The 18,909-nt window shown below is 37.5% G+C and overlaps 1 protein-coding gene across 1 annotated transcript in view; it reads left to right on the forward strand.

The window, feature by feature from the left end:
• Window positions 1-12,684, forward strand: part of LOC149260968 (uncharacterized) — a 33,608-nt gene extending 20,924 nt beyond the window's left edge. The window contains exons 2-7 of the mRNA XM_089366867.1: window positions 5,343-5,507; window positions 5,605-5,670; window positions 5,797-6,397; window positions 11,616-11,713; window positions 11,811-11,876; window positions 12,070-12,684. Coding sequence (XP_089222993.1) covers window positions 5,343-5,507; window positions 5,605-5,670; window positions 5,797-6,397; window positions 11,616-11,713; window positions 11,811-11,876; window positions 12,070-12,684 — 1,611 coding nt within the window. The remainder of the gene's footprint in view (window positions 1-5,342; window positions 5,508-5,604; window positions 5,671-5,796; window positions 6,398-11,615; window positions 11,714-11,810; window positions 11,877-12,069) is intronic.
• The last annotated feature ends 6,225 nt before the right edge of the window (window positions 12,685-18,909 follow it).

Here is an 18,909-nt window from a genome sequence, read left to right on the forward strand (position 1 = left end):
TGCTTAAAAAAATAGATGTTTAATTCAGAATTCATCCTTCATGATGCTCTGATTTAGTTCTTCAAGTTATCAATGTTTTCATCTTAAAGCAACAATTTAGAATTCATCTATGGTATTGATGCTCTATGTGTTGTCTTTCACCTTTCTACACTCACCCTCTACAAGGATTTTACCTAAATTACACCACCAAGGCTGCCTACCTTGCCCCTTGGAGAAACCCTTTTCTCTTTCCATCATCTTACTAGAAAAAAATAGATTTGACATGACTCCATGCCCAATGGATTTGTCTCTTTTCTCATCAATAGACCTTTAAACAATAAAACCTTGTTGAGCTTATTACCTAGCCTAATATTATATTTTTCAAGTAACCTAAGTGAGAGAGCCCTCTCCAAGCTAGAAGGGCTAGATTTTGGCCTAGAAGTGGTTTGTGGTTACCTCTAGAATTTTTATCCTCAGCCTAGGGAAATTTACAGAGTGCTAACAGTATGGCATCGTTGTCGGGCCTGAATGAAAGGTTTCATCTTCTCTGGGAAAGATCATCAAAAGTTTTAGATTTGAATGCTAATGGTGGACAACATTCAAACACATATTAAGGGTGAACCATTCACCTTGCAAATCCAATCTACCTGATCCAAAGAATCCAATGGCAGTAGGATCCTAAAATCAAGGTTTTACTGGCAACTCCACCGTTCAAATAATTCATAGCTTGAATTTCCTAATATATCAAAATGGCAGGGTATCTAGCAGACCCTATTTTTATTGAAGGTTTAAAATAATACTAGGATAATTTTGATGATGATCAAATTGATGAAGATTTCTCTAATTTATTACCTATTTATTTAAAGTCGTGCAAATTCATATTTTAAGAAAAAATCAATTTTTAGAGGAGTTTGTTGACAAACTTGAGGACTTTTTACGGTTGAAAGTAGGGTATGATTTAAACAATACATATGAGAAGTCTCATCATGGAAATCAAATTATAGAACTTCTTGATGATCAGAAAGCAAAATATGTTTTCTTTGATCCTATACTTGATTATATGAAAGATTTCAATAGTCAAGATTTGCATCTTTTAATTAGTTGTACGTCTACAAATGAAAATGATGGTCAACTAGTATCAAAAATATTGCGAGGAATGATTTTATTGCAGTTGTTTTACGCAGACTTTTAGTCCTTTCATGATAGATCTAAATTAGCTTTGTGCGAGAGAAAATATGCAGTTGATAGATTGCTACAATATGATTGTCTTCTATTTTCATTTGAGGATCCTTTTACGAGCCTGTTGGAATCATCAGTCAAGGTAGATCTTGTTTTGTTCACCAGTGCAAAGATTGGATTCAGTTTGAGGTTTGATTTGCTTCTGCCATTTAATATTCCAGTGTTTACCTTGTTGAAGCACAATCAAGCAATCAGATTATGTGAGCAGCTACTTGATTGGCTTTACTGGAAATTTGAGATCACTTGATTCAACACTTGTGCTCAACAAAGTAAGATAAGTAGGAAAGTGTGTGCAATAACCTTTATTGTCAAGCATCTCTTTCAACATGTTTGTTTTCAGATTATAGTTTGAACATCTTTTTCCAGCGGCGTGCAGTTGTGATTTTCAAAATGTACAGTGGTTTTGGTCTCAACATCAGTTTGCAAGTTTCAAGATTGGGAACAACCCAATGGATGAGGCTACTAGTTTACAGTGTTATTGGCACCTCACAAGGAGGATGTCATCCCCATTAGACCCTATGTTAGGGTCCTATGTACAGGAATCTTGGTCATGCTAGTATTTCTATTTATCTAAATATTAGTCATGATGACCTACCTATTATTGTTTAAAGAGGTCTAGGTTTAGATTAAGTTTCATGTAAAGGTGTCTATTTTTCTAAGAGTCCAATGTCTAGACTCATGTATTTTCCTTATTAAAGGGTAAGCATAGGAATTCTTTGGTCACCTTGGAAAAAGTACCAAAAAATGTTTTATAAATCCTTGGTTATTGTGAGTTGGTCACCGTTCTAAGTCATTGTCAATAGGTCACCTAAGTCTAGAGGTTATGTCTACATCAAAACAATTCATGGAATAATATTGGCATATATTTGGAGGCTCTTTGGTATTAGTTTGAATGTAATTTCAAAAGTAAAACTCATGATCTCAACAGGGAATAATGGTCAGAAGCACAGTCCTTCCTTTTCCCAATGCGCTACGTTTTCTGAAGAGCGTTGCGCATTCATGATTTTCTTTACAAATCATGATCATCACCTTCATTTCTACTCTAGGCCATTCCACATGAGCATTTTACCTTGCCTCTTCATCCCATATCATTAAGCTCTTCATGATCTGCATCGAAAATCTTGGGTTGCTCGTTTCATTCAATGCGAAAGGGAGTTAGGGGTTCTACGAATCCACACAACACTGCAATTCTCACATACTGGTGGTTAATTCTCCTTCACATTTGAAAATCCAAGTTTATCCTTGTCCCTTAATGCTGAATGAATCCTCAATTGCATGTATGAACCAACAAAAAAATCATAGAAAGCTTGCAAGAGAAAAAAAAATCTTCGTTGCATTTTGGTTGGGGGTGGGGGGTAATGAATGTTTGGTATTTTTTATGAAGAAAGGTTTGAAAGTGGTCTCAAACATGGTTATCATTATGTCAGCATCATGAAAAGGATGTGCATATTGTACAAAGACATCATTGTTGATTGAAACCTATAAAGACAAGTGGCGCTACATTTTTGATGAAAGTGAAATTTAGAGAGTTGGGGGATTTATGAGATAAAAGAAAGTTTCTAAGGAGGAAGATGATGTTTTTTAGGCCTTTTCACACCTATTGAAGTCATCAAGCAACTTAGGGAATGACCAGAGGTATCTCTACCATGGAGCGTTGCGCTTTTGCACTACGTTTTCACACAGCCACCATATTTTCACCATATCTCTTAGACCCTGTACCCATTTGCCCTGAAATTTTTACAGTAGATGTATGGGGGTGAGATGAATAAACTCAATTAATTTCAGCCCAAAATGCTTCACGGTTGTTGATAATCAAGCTACTGTTACCTACAAACATTTTCATATTTTCTATAAATCTGTGAGTCAGATTTTTCTTAAATTTGGTGTGGAGAATAATTATGATGATATTAACTCGTTGTCCAAATTTAAGCTCAATCAGATTCACCGTTTAGGATATACTAAAGAAATATCAATCATGATGCAAAAGTTGACAATTTTTCTGTGAAAGTTGACAATTTTTCTGCGAAAGTGAGGGATAGCCAAAGGGAGGTCTGCAAGCACTTTGAATCTTATCTAAGAGGTTCAGTACTATCACAGAGGTATTTAAAGCATACCCATTTGCTTCATTTTGTCAGAGGAAGGAAGGTGTTATCACTGAAAATGATGTTGTCAAAATTTTTCTAGATTAGCTTAAAGATCGAGCAGTTTCGCAGCGCCTGAATTCTTTTAGCAGTTTCGCAGCGCTACCTGTTTGAGTGATTTTGTAGCAAAAGCACTGACTTTGCACTGGCTGCGCTACGAAATTAGGGATTTGCTCTAAGTTTTCAGTGAAGGCCCAAATTCTAAGCACGCCTATGGTATACTGGCTATAACTGCTGTGGATGAGGGTGAGGTGCTTAAAGGTCTAATGCTGACTAAAGGATATAACTCTGGTGTTGTGTCGGTGATTTCTCCTCCATAATCATAGTTGGAGTATGCGTAATGGAAAAGAAGGTTCCTTCTGCTGCCAAGAAGTACATCCTGGATTGGTTGAGGGAATTTGGTGAATTTGAGATCATAATATTTGGAGACATCATCATTCTTGAAGAAGCAACGATGAAGTGGTCAATTTGTGATTGTTTTTATTAAACCAGCTATCCTGTTGAGAAAGTTGAAGCTTATGCTACTCTTTGAAAGCCTTTCCTTCTGAATGAGGTTAGATCTTAACATCCTCTCCATGATAATCGAAAGGTATATGAGCGCCTTCAAAATTTTGGCATTCCCACTCCAAGTATGCACTTGTAAACGGGGATTACCTTTATCAAGAGTTGGACTATTTTGTGGAGCAAGGGATTTTGTTCAAGTCCATGAAAAGTGAATTATGAAGTCTTTTGTGAAATAACCAGTTCATGGATATGATCACAGTGTTATGATTTACTACCCAAGTTCTGCTGGTGGAGGAATGAAAAAGCTACTTTAAAGGGTTGGAAATCATTCATGTGAGTTTTGTCAAGATTTTAGAAATGTACGATGGAAGGGTCAGCCTATTGATTCTAGTTAAAGGGAATGATAAGGAGTGCATTTCCTGGAGTTGATGTGGAATTTTCAAATTATCCCTCCACCATTATCGAAGTATGGGCTCAGCAAGTTTGTGCCAGTGTTACAGACAGGCGGCATTGTGTTTATTGCTGGCAGAAGAAAAAAGGGACATCGAGAATTCTGTTTGGAACCGGTGTAAGAGATTTGTTTCTTCCCAGCCATTGAGTAACATATATTAAAGTTCATCCATGCATTCTATGAAACATGAACTTTTCAGCCAGAAAACGAGATATTTGAGGCCGAACTCTTCTGGTGTTGATTTTATATTTATTGTGCATTGGTAACGTCGTATGAGGTCAGAACTTTTCTCAACAACCATCTCAATGGTCCGAATGGTAGCAATGTAGAAGAAGAGTTTAGTAAATGAATTCTTGAAGGACGAATGGTATCGTTTGAGAATTTGCGAGCCAAGCTTTTGCTAGAAAAAGGATTTATCTGTGATTTAAGTCACACCCTGCTACCTAAAAAATCAAGCAAATCCTCTTTCATGGCTTATGCGAAATGCATTGCAGCCGTTTCTTCAAGACACATGGGCTTTTAAAATAACTGATATAAATGAAATTGGCGTGAATGTTTTTAAGCACGTTGTTTCATTATTAATGAATATATTGAAGGCATGAAAGTGCTCTTATGAAATGCAGCGATTAATGCCAAGTGTCAAGTAGCTTTATAAAGAATTTGATTGCCATAAGGCCGTCATGGTTAGTGACACTGGGATAGAGATGTGGCGCAAAAGCTGGAATGATATTGATTGATGTCATTAAAAGACAAGTGCGCATTGAATAAACACAGAAGGAAGGTTGGATTGGGAGGAGAGATAGAATGGCGCTTTTATAATTTGCAAGGATTAGTTCAGGGGTTTCTAGACTCCGTCTTTCGGGCAAACTGTTAATATTGATGAATATTTGATAGATAAAAAAGTATCATAAAATCGTTGCTGTCGTAGTGTTGCTCAGGTGCGCGCTATACATTTCATTCTGTGGAGGATAATCAGATCAGAGGATGTTTGTTAAGATCCTTCAATCTTGTGAAACGCATATGATTAGAGTTCTTTCAGATATGGTAAAATAAAGCTCGTTTTTGGGGATTTCAATTGTGGATTGAATCGTGCAGAAGTTGTGAATTTGGATCTTGTAGATTGGCTACCACATAGTAGGGTTTGCAGTGGAAATGTTTCTGATATTTACAATAAAGATTTGGATCGTTGGTCAGTAAGCAGGAACCCAAACGCTCCCAAGGGAACAGAAGGCTAGAGTTTGCATGGTTAAATTGTTGAAGCCATGAAGCCACATTTAATTGGAATGACAGGTCTCGGGGAAATCCATTGCTGTTGTATCATTCCCTTATTTCTGCATTGAGCTGCCATATTCACTGGTATGCTTGGGAATAAGTTGGGAAGGTAAAACATTTATAAAGGAATAACTTTAACTTATGGAATGGAAGGTCACCGTGCTAAGATATGATTTAGAACTTTCATCTTTCTTATTCCTTAATTGAGAGGGTGTCATCTTCACAAATTTGTTTGCTAGCCAATCTGCCATCTGTAACATGTTTGCAATCTTCATAGTACTGTCATGGAATGTTGCTTCTATCCTGGGATGGGATTCAAATCGTGCTGTTAAGAAATCTCGTTTTTCAGAGGATGAAGCACGTTTCTATATTGCAGAGATTGTGGATGTCCTTGAATACCTTCACAAAGTAGGACTGATACACCGAGATGTAAAGAGAATATACTTCTTCAAACCAATGGAAAACACCTCAATTTCAATTATTCCGACTACTTCAAACGAGAAGACCTGCACATTTGTTGGTACAGCTGCCTGCGTTCCGCCAGAGGTCTTTAAGCATGCACCTCCAACAATTGGAAACGATCTATGGGCACTGGGTTGCGCGTTGTATCAGATGCTGTCTGACATGTTACCTTTTAAAGATGGCAGTGAGTGGCTCACATTCCAAAGGATCATGGATAGAGATTTCAAATTTCCTGAATATTTTTCTTCTGAAGCATGGCACCTTATTGATTGTTTGCTGAATATGGGCCCATATAAAAGGTTTTGCTGGATATGGACCCATCTAAAAGATTGGCTTCTGGCCCTGAAGGGTATGCTTCTCTCTAGAGTCATCCTTTCTTCAAGGGAGTTGACTGGGATAATGTTAGGAGTATGCTGGCTCCAAAGTTAGCCCCACTATTAACTGTGACTCTAAATGGGAGAAATTTCTAGATCCAGGGGGAGTTTATTGTGATGGTTTCATTGGTTAAGAAAATTCGGAAACTTTACAACAAAAAGATGCAGCTGATTCTGACAGACAAGCCGAAGTTGATATATGTAGACCCAGTTAAATTGGTACAGTAGGTTGAGATAGTTTGGTTTAATAATCCTAAGGAGCTTAATGTCCAAGTGTTGAATTTTTCCAACTTTAAGATCTGTACTTTGAAAAAGACCACCTCATTTGAAGATTTGAAGACAGCAAGGAATACTACAGTGACTTTATGTTCCAGTTGGGATTTATGAAGCTTTTTATTGGTTTGATGCTAATCAAGTTGGCTGTGATATGTAATGACAGAAGCAAGCTTCATCTTCTTAAACTATTTAGGTTCCTAATAGCTGTACAAATGTCTGAAGAGATCATGAATCTAAGTAGAAAACGCTTCAAAGATACATAGGTTCTGTTTTGACATCTACAGCAGTTTCGTAGCGCGCTACGAAACTGCTGTAGAATGCTGTTTTGTGGAAAAACAATGAATTTTGATGATGAGGTCAGCTAACGGTAAAAAGAAGGTCTCAAACACAGGCAGAGAGATCATACATGGATTTCCTAACAGCTCAAACGGTGACAGGTGTAGGTCTTGAAGAGAAAATAAAATATTCTGTTTAAGTTTCATAAAGTTTTCTCAAAGGCAATTTATGATCGAGCTACTAGGGTATTGGTGGGGTTACCAGAATGTTCGGTTGATACACCTGTCTGGTCCTTGAAGCATCCAGATCATATAACATTTGGTGGTTATGCGTTGTTAATTAAAGGTTTAAAGAACTTGGAGTGTGGTTTTTAAATGATGAAGAAGAATGGAAGACAGGGGACCGTGGATATAGGGTGATTAATTTTATCAATTAATAAGCTGTCTTACAGCCAGCATCCGAGACCAGCTTGCTCGGTGAATGCTCCCTTAACATATCTTAGCCATAATGGAAATCATACAGCTGTCCAGCATCCAAGAAGAATCATATTACGAGGAGAAATGGATTAGTGTTTTAGTTTGATTAGGACTTTATGTAGTCATAGCTCAGCACTTTTGTAATTAATGCATTAGTTAAAAAGCATGTAGGAGTAGTTAATAGCCACCTTCGAGGCTCCCCTCATGCTGGAGGAGGAAGCTCGAGGTGGGGGAGTTTGCTTGCCTATATAGGGATCAGATTAGAATGTAAAAAGGGTTGGATACTTTATAAAAGAACAGTGTGGTTTTGGGCCATTGGAAGACCCTTTTTGACAGTAATAGTAAAACAGAGTTATTCTCTTCCCAAGATTCTCGAAGGATTGTCATGTTCAAATGTAGTGAATGGTGTCTTATACTTTATGTTATTGATAGTCTTGCTGTATGCAATCACTCAGAATTCATGATTACATGCTCTGACTTCCTGTGTATACAGCAAACTATGTTTTGGTGAGTTATGTTTGACATGTAATGCTTAGTGCCTTGGCTTCCATGAGATGATTAAAGTTTTCCTTGTTTACTTGATATTATAGACTCCATAGCCCAATGAGCTAGTTTGATGTGTTCCCAACCAGTTATGTTCTCATAAGTTAATAAAGAGTTAGCCATCTAGTATTTGAAGTATTTTATCAAGAATTGTGAGAGAGCCCTCTCTGGTTAGGAAGGCTAATTCCTAATCTAAAGCATGGTCTGAAACAGTTACATGAAGCTTTGCTTGGTTGCAGCCCCTAGTACTAGTTTTGTGATAACATTTTGGTGCGTCTGCCGGGAGCTTAATATTGGATTTTTGAAGGTAGCAGGAGTTCAAATGATTTTCAAGGCTGCAAAACTACCTTGGCGACTCCATTGTTGAAGAATTCAAAGTTATATTTTCATGGTGATTCCACTGGAGTTATGAAAGACCCAGAAGTTGCCCTTATTTGTTCAAGGTATGCATGCATAGATTTCTCAGGACTTCATGGTTTCCCAAACCATTTTCCCAAGGATGTTTATTTTCTAAAGAATGGTCCAAAATACACCGGAGAAGATTTGAGTTTAACCTTGGATCATATCTCAGATTTTTGTCATTTTGCTGAGGTTCTTAGAATTAAACATGAAGATATTTGCATGAGGTTATTTTATGATTCTTTCCAAGGGAAATGCAAACAGTGGGTTGAATGCTTGCCAGCCAAGTCCATTAAGTCATTGCCAGAATTTTGGCTTTTGTTCTTGGAGGAATGGATAGATAGGCCAGAGGTGGAAGTAAAATCTCCTTCAGTTGAAGGTTTTAAACAGTGGAATGATGATCATAATAAAGAAGAAACAAATGAATCTTTTTCTTTGTCCCTGTCCTCATATCTGGAATCTTTTGACTGCAAGTCAGAGGATAAGATGAAATTTTTTGATGAATTTTCCAAAGACATTGAGAAAGAAATTGAAGGTTTAGAAGGACAAATTCAGGAATATAATTTTCATGATCATTATTCTCAGAAATATTTTATGGCTGAGCGCAAGGAGACTATGCTGGTTCCCCTCTCTTTTACGTTTGAGGAACTGAACACTGTGGTTGAAGATCAGTTTGCACAGATGAAAAGTGTCGTGGAAGGACAAGCTGATCATGTGTTTTGGGATCCTATAGCTGATTACATGGAAGAGTTTTATTCTCCAGTGTTTCAGCTTACCTATGAAGATCAGAGACAGTTTCAGTGGCAGCGGTCATTACATTATCACATTGGCTCTGAAATCCGATGCAGTCAAAGACATTTTCAGTGGCAGCTGTCATCCCACTATCACATTGGCGCTGAACTTCGGGACAGGCAAAGAAATCAAATGTCAGATAAAGCAAATGACTGGCTGCATTGGAAGTTTCATATTGATTGAGCTGAGGAAAGTTGAAATGGTTAGGGTAGGTAGGTAATTGCAAATAAGCTCAAGGTTAACTGAGCATTTCTTTTCAGTAGCATTAGTTTCTTTCTCCTACAGTCAGGCTTGTCAAGCAAATTTCTGTTTGTTACAAATGGGTAAGGCACTGGAGCTGCGTGTTCTTAGCGCACCACAAGGGCACACTATCCCTAGTGGAGCCACTGTTATCACTGAAAATGATGTTGTCAAAATTTTTCTAGATTAGCTTAAAGATCGAGCAGTTTCGCAGCGCCTGAATTCTTTTAGCAGTTTCGCAGCGCTACCTGTTTGAGTGATTTTGTAGCAAAAGCACTGACTTTGCACTGGCTGCGCTACGAAATTAGGGATTTGCTCTAAGTTTTCAGTGAAGGCCCAAATTCTAAGCACGCCTATGGTATACTGGCTATAACTGCTGTGGATGAGGGTGAGGTGCTTAAAGGTCTAATGCTGACTAAAGGATATAACTCTGGTGTTGTGTCGGTGATTTCTCCTCCATAATCATAGTTGGAGTATGCGTAATGGAAAAGAAGGTTCCTTCTGCTGCCAAGAAGTACATCCTGGATTGGTTGAGGGAATTTGGTGAATTTGAGATCATAATATTTGGAGACATCATCATTCTTGAAGAAGCAACGATGAAGTGGTCAATTTGTGATTGTTTTTATTAAACCAGCTATCCTGTTGAGAAAGTTGAAGCTTATGCTACTCTTTGAAAGCCTTTCCTTCTGAATGAGGTTAGATCTTAACATCCTCTCCATGATAATCGAAAGGTATATGAGCGCCTTCAAAATTTTGGCATTCCCACTCCAAGTATGCACTTGTAAACGGGGATTACCTTTATCAAGAGTTGGACTATTTTGTGGAGCAAGGGATTTTGTTCAAGTCCATGAAAAGTGAATTATGAAGTCTTTTGTGAAATAACCAGTTCATGGATATGATCACAGTGTTATGATTTACTACCCAAGTTCTGCTGGTGGAGGAATGAAAAAGCTACTTTAAAGGGTTGGAAATCATTCATGTGAGTTTTGTCAAGATTTTAGAAATGTACGATGGAAGGGTCAGCCTATTGATTCCAGTTAAAGGGAATGATAAGGAGTGCATTTCCTGGAGTTGATGTGGAATTTTCAAATTATCCCTCCACCATTATCGAAGTATGGGCTCAGCAAGTTTGTGCCAGTGTTACAGACAGGCGGCATTGTGTTTATTGCTGGCAGAAGAAAAAAGGGACATCGAGAATTCTGTTTGGAACCGGTGTAAGAGATTTGTTTCTTCCCAGCCATTGAGTAACATATATTAAAGTTCATCCATGCATTCTATGAAACATGAACTTTTCAGCCAGAAAACGAGATATTTGAGGCCGAACTCTTCTGGTGTTGATTTTATATTTATTGTGCATTGGTAACGTCGTATGAGGTCAGAACTTTTCTCAACAACCATCTCAATGGTCCGAATGGTAGCAATGTAGAAGAAGAGTTTAGTAAATGAATTCTTGAAGGACGAATGGTATCGTTTGAGAATTTGCGAGCCAAGCTTTTGCTAGAAAAAGGATTTATCTGTGATTTAAGTCACACCCTGCTACCTAAAAAATCAAGCAAATCCTCTTTCATGGCTTATGCGAAATGCATTGCAGCCGTTTCTTCAAGACACATGGGCTTTTAAAATAACTGATATAAATGAAATTGGCGTGAATGTTTTTAAGCACGTTGTTTCATTATTAATGAATATATTGAAGGCATGAAAGTGCTCTTATGAAATGCAGCGATTAATGCCAAGTGTCAAGTAGCTTTATAAAGAATTTGATTGCCATAAGGCCGTCATGGTTAGTGACACTGGGATAGAGATGTGGCGCAAAAGCTGGAATGATATTGATTGATGTCATTAAAAGACAAGTGCGCATTGAATAAACACAGAAGGAAGGTTGGATTGGGAGGAGAGATAGAATGGCGCTTTTATAATTTGCAAGGATTAGTTCAGGGGTTTCTAGACTCCGTCTTTCGGGCAAACTGTTAATATTGATGAATATTTGATAGATAAAAAAGTATCATAAAATCGTTGCTGTCGTAGTGTTGCTCAGGTGCGCGCTATACATTTCATTCTGTGGAGGATAATCAGATCAGAGGATGTTTGTTAAGATCCTTCAATCTTGTGAAACGCATATGATTAGAGTTCTTTCAGATATGGTAAAATAAAGCTCGTTTTTGGGATTTCAATTGTGGATTGAATCGTGCAGAAGTTGTGAATTTGGATCTTGTAGATTGGCTACCACATAGTAGGGTTTGCAGTGGAAATGTTTCTGATATTTACAATAAAGATTTGGATCGTTGGTCAGTAAGCAGGAACCCAAACGCTCCCAAGGGAACAGAAGGCTAGAGTTTGCATGGTTAAATTGTTGAAGCCATGAAGCCACATTTAATTGGAATGACAGGTCTCGGGGAAATCCATTGCTGTTGTATCATTCCCTTATTTCTGCATTGAGCTGCCATATTCACTGGTATGCTTTGGAATAAGTTGGGAAGGTAAAACATTTATAAAGGAATAACTTTAACTTATGGAATGGAAGGTCACCATGCTAAGATATGATTTAGAACTTTCATCTTTCTTATTCCTTAATTGAGAGGGTGTCATCTTCACAAATTTGTTTGCTAACCAATCTGCCATCTGTAACATGTTTGCAATCTTCATAGTACTGTCATGGAATGTTGCTTTCTATCCTGGGATGGGATTCAAATCGTGCTGTTAAGAAATCTCGTTTTTCAGAGGATGAAGCACGTTTCTATATTGCAGAGATTGTGGATGTCCTTGAATACCTTCACAAAGTAGGACTGATACACCGAGATGTAAAGAGAATATACTTCTTCAAACCAATGGAAAACACCTCAATTTCAATTATTCCGACTACTTCAAACGAGAAGACCTGCACATTTGTTGGTACAGCTGCCTGCGTTCCGCCAGAGGTCCTTAAGCATGCACCTCCAACAATTGGAAACGATCTATGGGCACTGGGTTGCGCGTTGTATCAGATGCTGTCTGACATGTTACCTTTTAAAGATGGCAGTGAGTGGCTCACATTCCAAAGGATCATGGATAGAGATTTCAAATTTCCTGAATATTTTTCTTCTGAAGCATGGCACCTTATTGATTGTTTGCTGAATATGGGCCCATCTAAAAGGTTTTGCTGGATATGGACCCATCTAAAAGATTGGCTTCTGGCCCTGAAGGGTATGCTTCTCTCTAGAGTCATCCTTTCTTCAAGGGAGTTGACTGGGATAATGTTAGGAGTATGCTGGCTCCAAAGTTAGCCCCACTATTAACTGTGACTCTAAATGGGAGAAATTTCTAGATCCAGGGGGAGTTTATTGTGATGGTTTCATTGGTTAAGAAAATTCGGAAACTTTACAACAAAAAGATGCAGCTGATTCTGACAGACAAGCCGAAGTTGATATATGTAGACCCAGTTAAATTGGTACAGTAGGTTGAGATAGTTTGGTTTAATAATCCTAAGGAGCTTAATGTCCAAGTGTTGAATTTTTCCAACTTTAAGATCTGTACTTTGAAAAAGACCACCTCATTTGAAGATTTGAAGACAACAAGGAATACTACAGTGACTTTATGTTCCAGTTGGGATTTATGAAGCTTTTTATTGGTTTGATGCTAATCAAGTTGGCTGTGATATGTAATGACAGAAGCAAGCTTCATCTTCTTAAACTATTTAGGTTCCTAATAGCTGTACAAATGTCTGAAGAGATCATGAATCTAAGTAGAAAACGCTTCAAAGATACATAGGTTCTGTTTTGACATCTACAGCAGTTTCGTAGCGCGCTACGAAACTGCTGTAGAATGCTGTTTTGTGGAAAAACAATGAATTTTGATGATGAGGTCAGCTAACGGTAAAAAGAAGGTCTCAAACACAGGCAGAGAGATCATACATGGATTTCCTAACAGCTCAAACGGTGACAGGTGTAGGTCTTGAAGAGAAAATAAAATATTCTGTTTAAGTTTCATAAAGTTTTCTCAAAGGCAATTTATGATCGAGCTACTAGGGTATTGGTGGGGTTACCAGAATGTTCGGTTGATACACCTGTCTGGTCCTTGAAGCATCCAGATCATATAACATTTGGTGGTTATGCGTTGTTAATTAAAGGTTTAAAGAACTTGGAGTGTGGTTTTTAAATGATGAAGAAGAATGGAAGACAGGGGACCGTGGATATAGGGTGATTAATTTTATCAATTAATAAGTTGTCTTACAGCCAGCATCCGAGACCAGCTTGCTCGGTGAATGCTCCCTTAACATATCTTAGCCATAATGGAAATCATACAGCTGTCCAGCATCCAAGAAGAATCATATTACGAGGAGAAATGGATTAGTGTTTTAGTTTGATTAGGACTTTATGTAGTCATAGCTCAGCACTTTTGTAATTAATGCATTAGTTAAAAAGCATGTAGGAGTAGTTAATAGCCACCTTCGAGGCTCCCCTCATGCTGGAGGAGGAAGCTCGAGGTGGGGGAGTTTGCTTGCCTATATAGGGATCAGATTAGAATGTAAAAAGGGTTGGATACTTTATAAAAGAACAGTGTGGTTTTGGGCCATTGGAAGACCCTTTTTGACAGTAATAGTAAAACAGAGTTATTCTCTTCCCAAGATTCTCGAAGGATTGTCATGTTCAAATGTAGTGAATGGTGTCTTATACTTTATGTTATTGATAGTCTTGCTGTATGCAATCACTCAGAATTCATGATTACATGCTCTGACTTCCTGTGTATACAACAAACTATGTTTTGGTGAGTTATGTTTGACATGTAATGCTTAGTGCCTTGGCTTCCATGAGATGATTAAAGTTTTCCTTGTTTACTTGATATTATAGACTCCATAGCCCAATGAGCTAGTTTGATGTGTTTCCAACCAGTTATGTTCTCATAAGTTAATAAAGAGTTAGCCATCTAGTATTTGAAGTATTTTATCAAGAATTGTGAGAGAGCCCTCTCTGGTTAGGAAGGCTAATTCCTAATCTAAAGCATGGTCTGAAACAGTTACATGAAGCTTTGCTTGGTTGCAGCCCCTAGTACTAGTTTTGTGATAACAGAAGGAATCATATGGAACATGGAGATCTACTTCAATTTGCTGTGAGTCTATCTATTGCGCTACAAATCTGGACAGTCAACGCCATTTCATTTCAAATTTAGAAATTTCTGGCTTCTAGAAGTAGTTTAGACCATGTGGATAAGTGGTGTATTGTCTTAGGAGGTGTAGTTAATGTTTATTCTCAAATATTCCAAATTGATGATGTATTATAAAAGTTATAATAAATAGGTCAAAGATAGTTTCCTAGTACCTAGGAAAGTGGTTTTATTTGCTATTTTCATGTAATTAGTTTCATCTATTACGGGAATAGGTGGATTTCGACCCCCTTAGACTTAGGAAGAGAATATTGTATATAATTCATGAATTTGAATGTAGAAAGGGTTGGTTGTTGGTTGGATTAGAGAAGAAAGGATTTTTTGTGGACTGTATTATTTGAAAACTTTTCCAGTGAATGAATGAAAATTAGAAGGTGATTTGGAGGGATTCCTGTGTCAGAATCTTGGTGGTTTGTGCTCCTTTGATATTGTAAGTTGTCTCATGTGTTTACATCTCTTAAATATGTATCTTCTTGTTTGAAAGACTAGATGTTTAATTTAGAATTCATCCTTCATGATGCTCTGAATTAGTTCTTGAAGTTATCAATGTTTTCATCCTAAAGAAACAATTTAGAATTCATCTATGCCATTTATGCTCTATATGTTGTATTTCACCTTTATACACTCACCATGTACAATGATTTAACCTAATTTACACAACCAAGGATGCCTACCTTGCCCCTGTGGAGAAACCCTTTTCTCTTTCCATCATCTCATTGGACAAAAATAGATTTGACATGACTCCATGCCCAATGGATCTATCTCTTTTCTCATCAACATACCTTTAAAAAATCAAACATTGTTGAGCTTATTACCTAGCCTAATATCATATTTTTTGAGTAACCAAAGTGAGAGATCCCTCTCTAGGCCAGAAGGGCTAGATTATGGCCTAGAAGTGGTTTGTGGTTACCTCTAGAATTTCTCTCCTCAACCTAGGGAAATTTACAGAGTGCTAACATTATGAATGACCTTAGAGAGATTGAGCCATCATCTTTTGAGGAAGTAATTGAGAAACCAGTTTAGGTTGATTTAATGGTGGAATAATAAGAATCCATCATGAAGAGCGGGGTTTGTGAAGTGGCCCCAAGGCTGGTAGATAAATCATTTGTGGTTTTGACATGGATCTTCAAAGTTAAGCATGCAACATAAAAAAGTATAGAGAAGTATAAGGAAAAATTTGTGGCCAAATGATTCTCTCAATTTTAGGGAATTGACTATGAGTAAACTTTTGCTCCTATAGCAAGGTATTCATCCATCAGATCAATTTTTGCTAGCAACGCAAATGGGGTGGAAGATCCACCAGATGGATGTAAAAACAACATTCCTTAATGGGGCTATTGAGGAGGAGGTGTACATAGAGAAACCAGAAGGTTTTGGGACATTTGATTGGGGGTCTCATGTGTGCAGACTCAAGTGAGCATTGTACGGTCTCAAACAAGCACCCCATGCTTGGTACACCCAGATCGACAATTATCTCATTGGATTGGGCTTCACCAAAAGTGAAGTGGATGCGAACCCCTATCATATTTTGGTAGAAGGTAAATTTATTATAATTTTTTATATGTTGATGATTTAATATTGACAAGTGATGAGAAACTGATCATCTCTTGCAAGGGAATTTGATATGAAATACATGGTCTCATGCACTACTTCCTCAGGCTGGAAATATGGAAAGGCGATGGGGAATTGTTTGTGTCTCAAGGAAAGTATGCAAATAAGATACTGCAAAGGTTTTGTATGGAGAGTTGTAATCCCATGGAGACACCTCTAGCGACCAACTAGAGGAAGGAGACTTCCACTACAGGTGAAGAGGTGGATGTTACCATTTACTGACAACTAGTGGGTTCACTATTCTATCTTGTGAATACACGACCAAATATGTGTTATACAGTCAACCAGCTGAGCCAAACTATGGTTAGGTCAACCAAATTGTATTGGAAGGAAGCTAAGCATGTTTTATGGTACCTTAGAGGCACTACATAGTATGGATTATGGTACAGAGGGATAGAAGGAGTGAAGTTGTGTGGCTTCACAGATGCATATTGGGAAAGGAGTCCATCCGTATGAAAGAGTATATCAGGTGGAATTTTCAGTGTTTGGTCTGCAACGGTTTCCTGGTACAATAGGAAGCAAATATTTGTGGCGTTCAACACAATAGAAGCAGAATACATGGTTGCAAGTCAAGCAACATGTGAGGCGATATGGATGAGAAAGATACTTGTGGGATTGTCTGGTTAGATGATGGATCCAACAGTGATCTATTGTGATAATCATAGTTACATTAAGCTCTCTAATAATCTTGTATTTCACGATTGATCCAAGCATATAGATATATGGTATCATCATTTACGAGACTGTGTGCAGATGCAAATAATATTGCTACAATACATTCCGACAGAGGAATAAGATGCTGACATTTTGACAAATGCCTTATCAAGAGGGAAGTTTGAGTTCCACGAGTGCAGGATAAGGGTGGTTGATAATCCATTTCTTGCTGAGGAGTAGTGTTGAGAAATGCAACAAGAAAGTCTAAATTTGGTTTTGCCTTGGTCAAATTGAGAAAATTTGAATTTTCACATCAATAGAAAAATTGGATGTAGTTAACTTGTGTGACATGGTTTGTGTCACTTAGTTTACTCACTAAATTCGAGTTAGAGGGATTGGAGTTCATTTAATCATGTGTGATGGATAATTTGTAGCAATCAATATCAGTTATTTCAAGTTTTTTTCAATTAAACTAGTTATAAATGTAGATAGGAATAGTGGAAGGTTAGTTGTGCAATGGGACAACAATCTAACTCAGGGATCATCCAGTTAATTGATCAATCAGACCAAAAAATAGCTAGTGCATGCAGAGAATTCAAGTTCCCCATATGTGGTGTAGATTCCAAGGTAGTGTAATATCAGTTGTGAACTAGTATTGAGTGTACAGGTGTTGCATGAAACCAGATGATCAACCTTGGGAATTGTGCAGTCAATTGGAGGAAAATTCCTAATCAATAGGGTCCTAATTCCTCAGTAATTGTGCAAGGAAATAGGGGCTTAAGTTGAGGCATAAATTGGCTAAGTCTGGGTCAAATCTTCTCATTGAGCAAAGAGATAGGTTATTCACTTACAGGTTGAGCTCAAACTGAGATAACAATTGTAATACATCTCTATTCATATGATTAATGCAAGCAAACATAAGGGGTTTTTAGCAATTGCTTTCCCCTAGAAAAATATTGTGCATGTGTGTTATTTCCTATTGCATGTATCGATTGTTATTCTAAATTGTAAATTAAATTACACATATCAATATAGTAGGATTGTGTCTCTTGATTTAGATTAAAATTTCTTGAGAAGTTGCAATTCTACACCATATTTCCATAAGACATGCCCCTTTCACATGAACGAAAAACTATAAATAGAGCCATTTTGTCTCCATCAAGGATAAAATTCATAGTATCTTTTATGAGTGTATGCTACAAGTTTGCTGAGTTAGAGAGTAGATAATATCTCCAGTTTGGACCGGACTTTAGAGGATGATGGAGCCATAATAGATTGACATGATTGACAGATTTTGTTTTGAATATCGTGGCTTCCAGTTGTTGATGCAATGGAGAGGATTTTGTTATAGTTGTTGTAGTTGTTGATCAAAGATTTATTTATGAACTCTTTGTGTTGTAGGGGCTTTGTTGTAGAGTATTATTGTTATAGCTTCAATATTGATATTTGTATGGATGCATGAGTTTTTCTATGGCTGAGTGTGTAAATCAGATTGTTATATTTTGCTATTGTAGGGTTTGTTTTTGTTGAGCATATTTTGGTTGAGATTGTGTAGCATATGTATGCAGATTGGTGATTGTTTGCAGGTGTTGCTGCAGATTGTGATGAATTTATTTTTTGTATGGGTCCAATATGAACATGGGATGAAATGAGGCCCATGATGATTGTATGAGTTTGTAAATTGGATGTAGTCAGAAATTTTTGTTGGGATGGGGTCCTTGGGGTCAAATTTTGTCAATAAGTCAATTTTTATAATAGTTTTTGTTAAAGAATGTAAAATCTCCACGAAATGTGGAAGCTGAGCGTGAAGCTAAGTAAGAGTCAAATGGGCATTAGTCCCTTGTATGGGTAATTGATAGGATGGTTTTGAGACTCACCCATGGTTTGTGGGCCATGGTATTGTAATGAAAATGCTATATATAGTTGAGTCATAGCGAGTCTAAAAAAGTAACTTTTGTGAAGAATCATTGTAAAGGCAAGGTGCTAAGGCAAGAAATGTTTGTTTCCTGTACTTAGGTGAAAGGGGAAGGCTCCTGCAGCTGAGTCCGTAGATACCTTGGTAAGTCTGTAAGTTGAGTGTGTGG

The sequence above is a fragment of the Pinus tabuliformis genome, chromosome 6 (genome assembly GCF_031772625.1).
Source record: "Pinus tabuliformis cultivar Carrire ecotype Pingquan chromosome 6, CPIR1, whole genome shotgun sequence".
Classification (NCBI taxonomy): Eukaryota; Viridiplantae; Streptophyta; class Pinopsida; order Pinales; family Pinaceae; genus Pinus; species Pinus tabuliformis.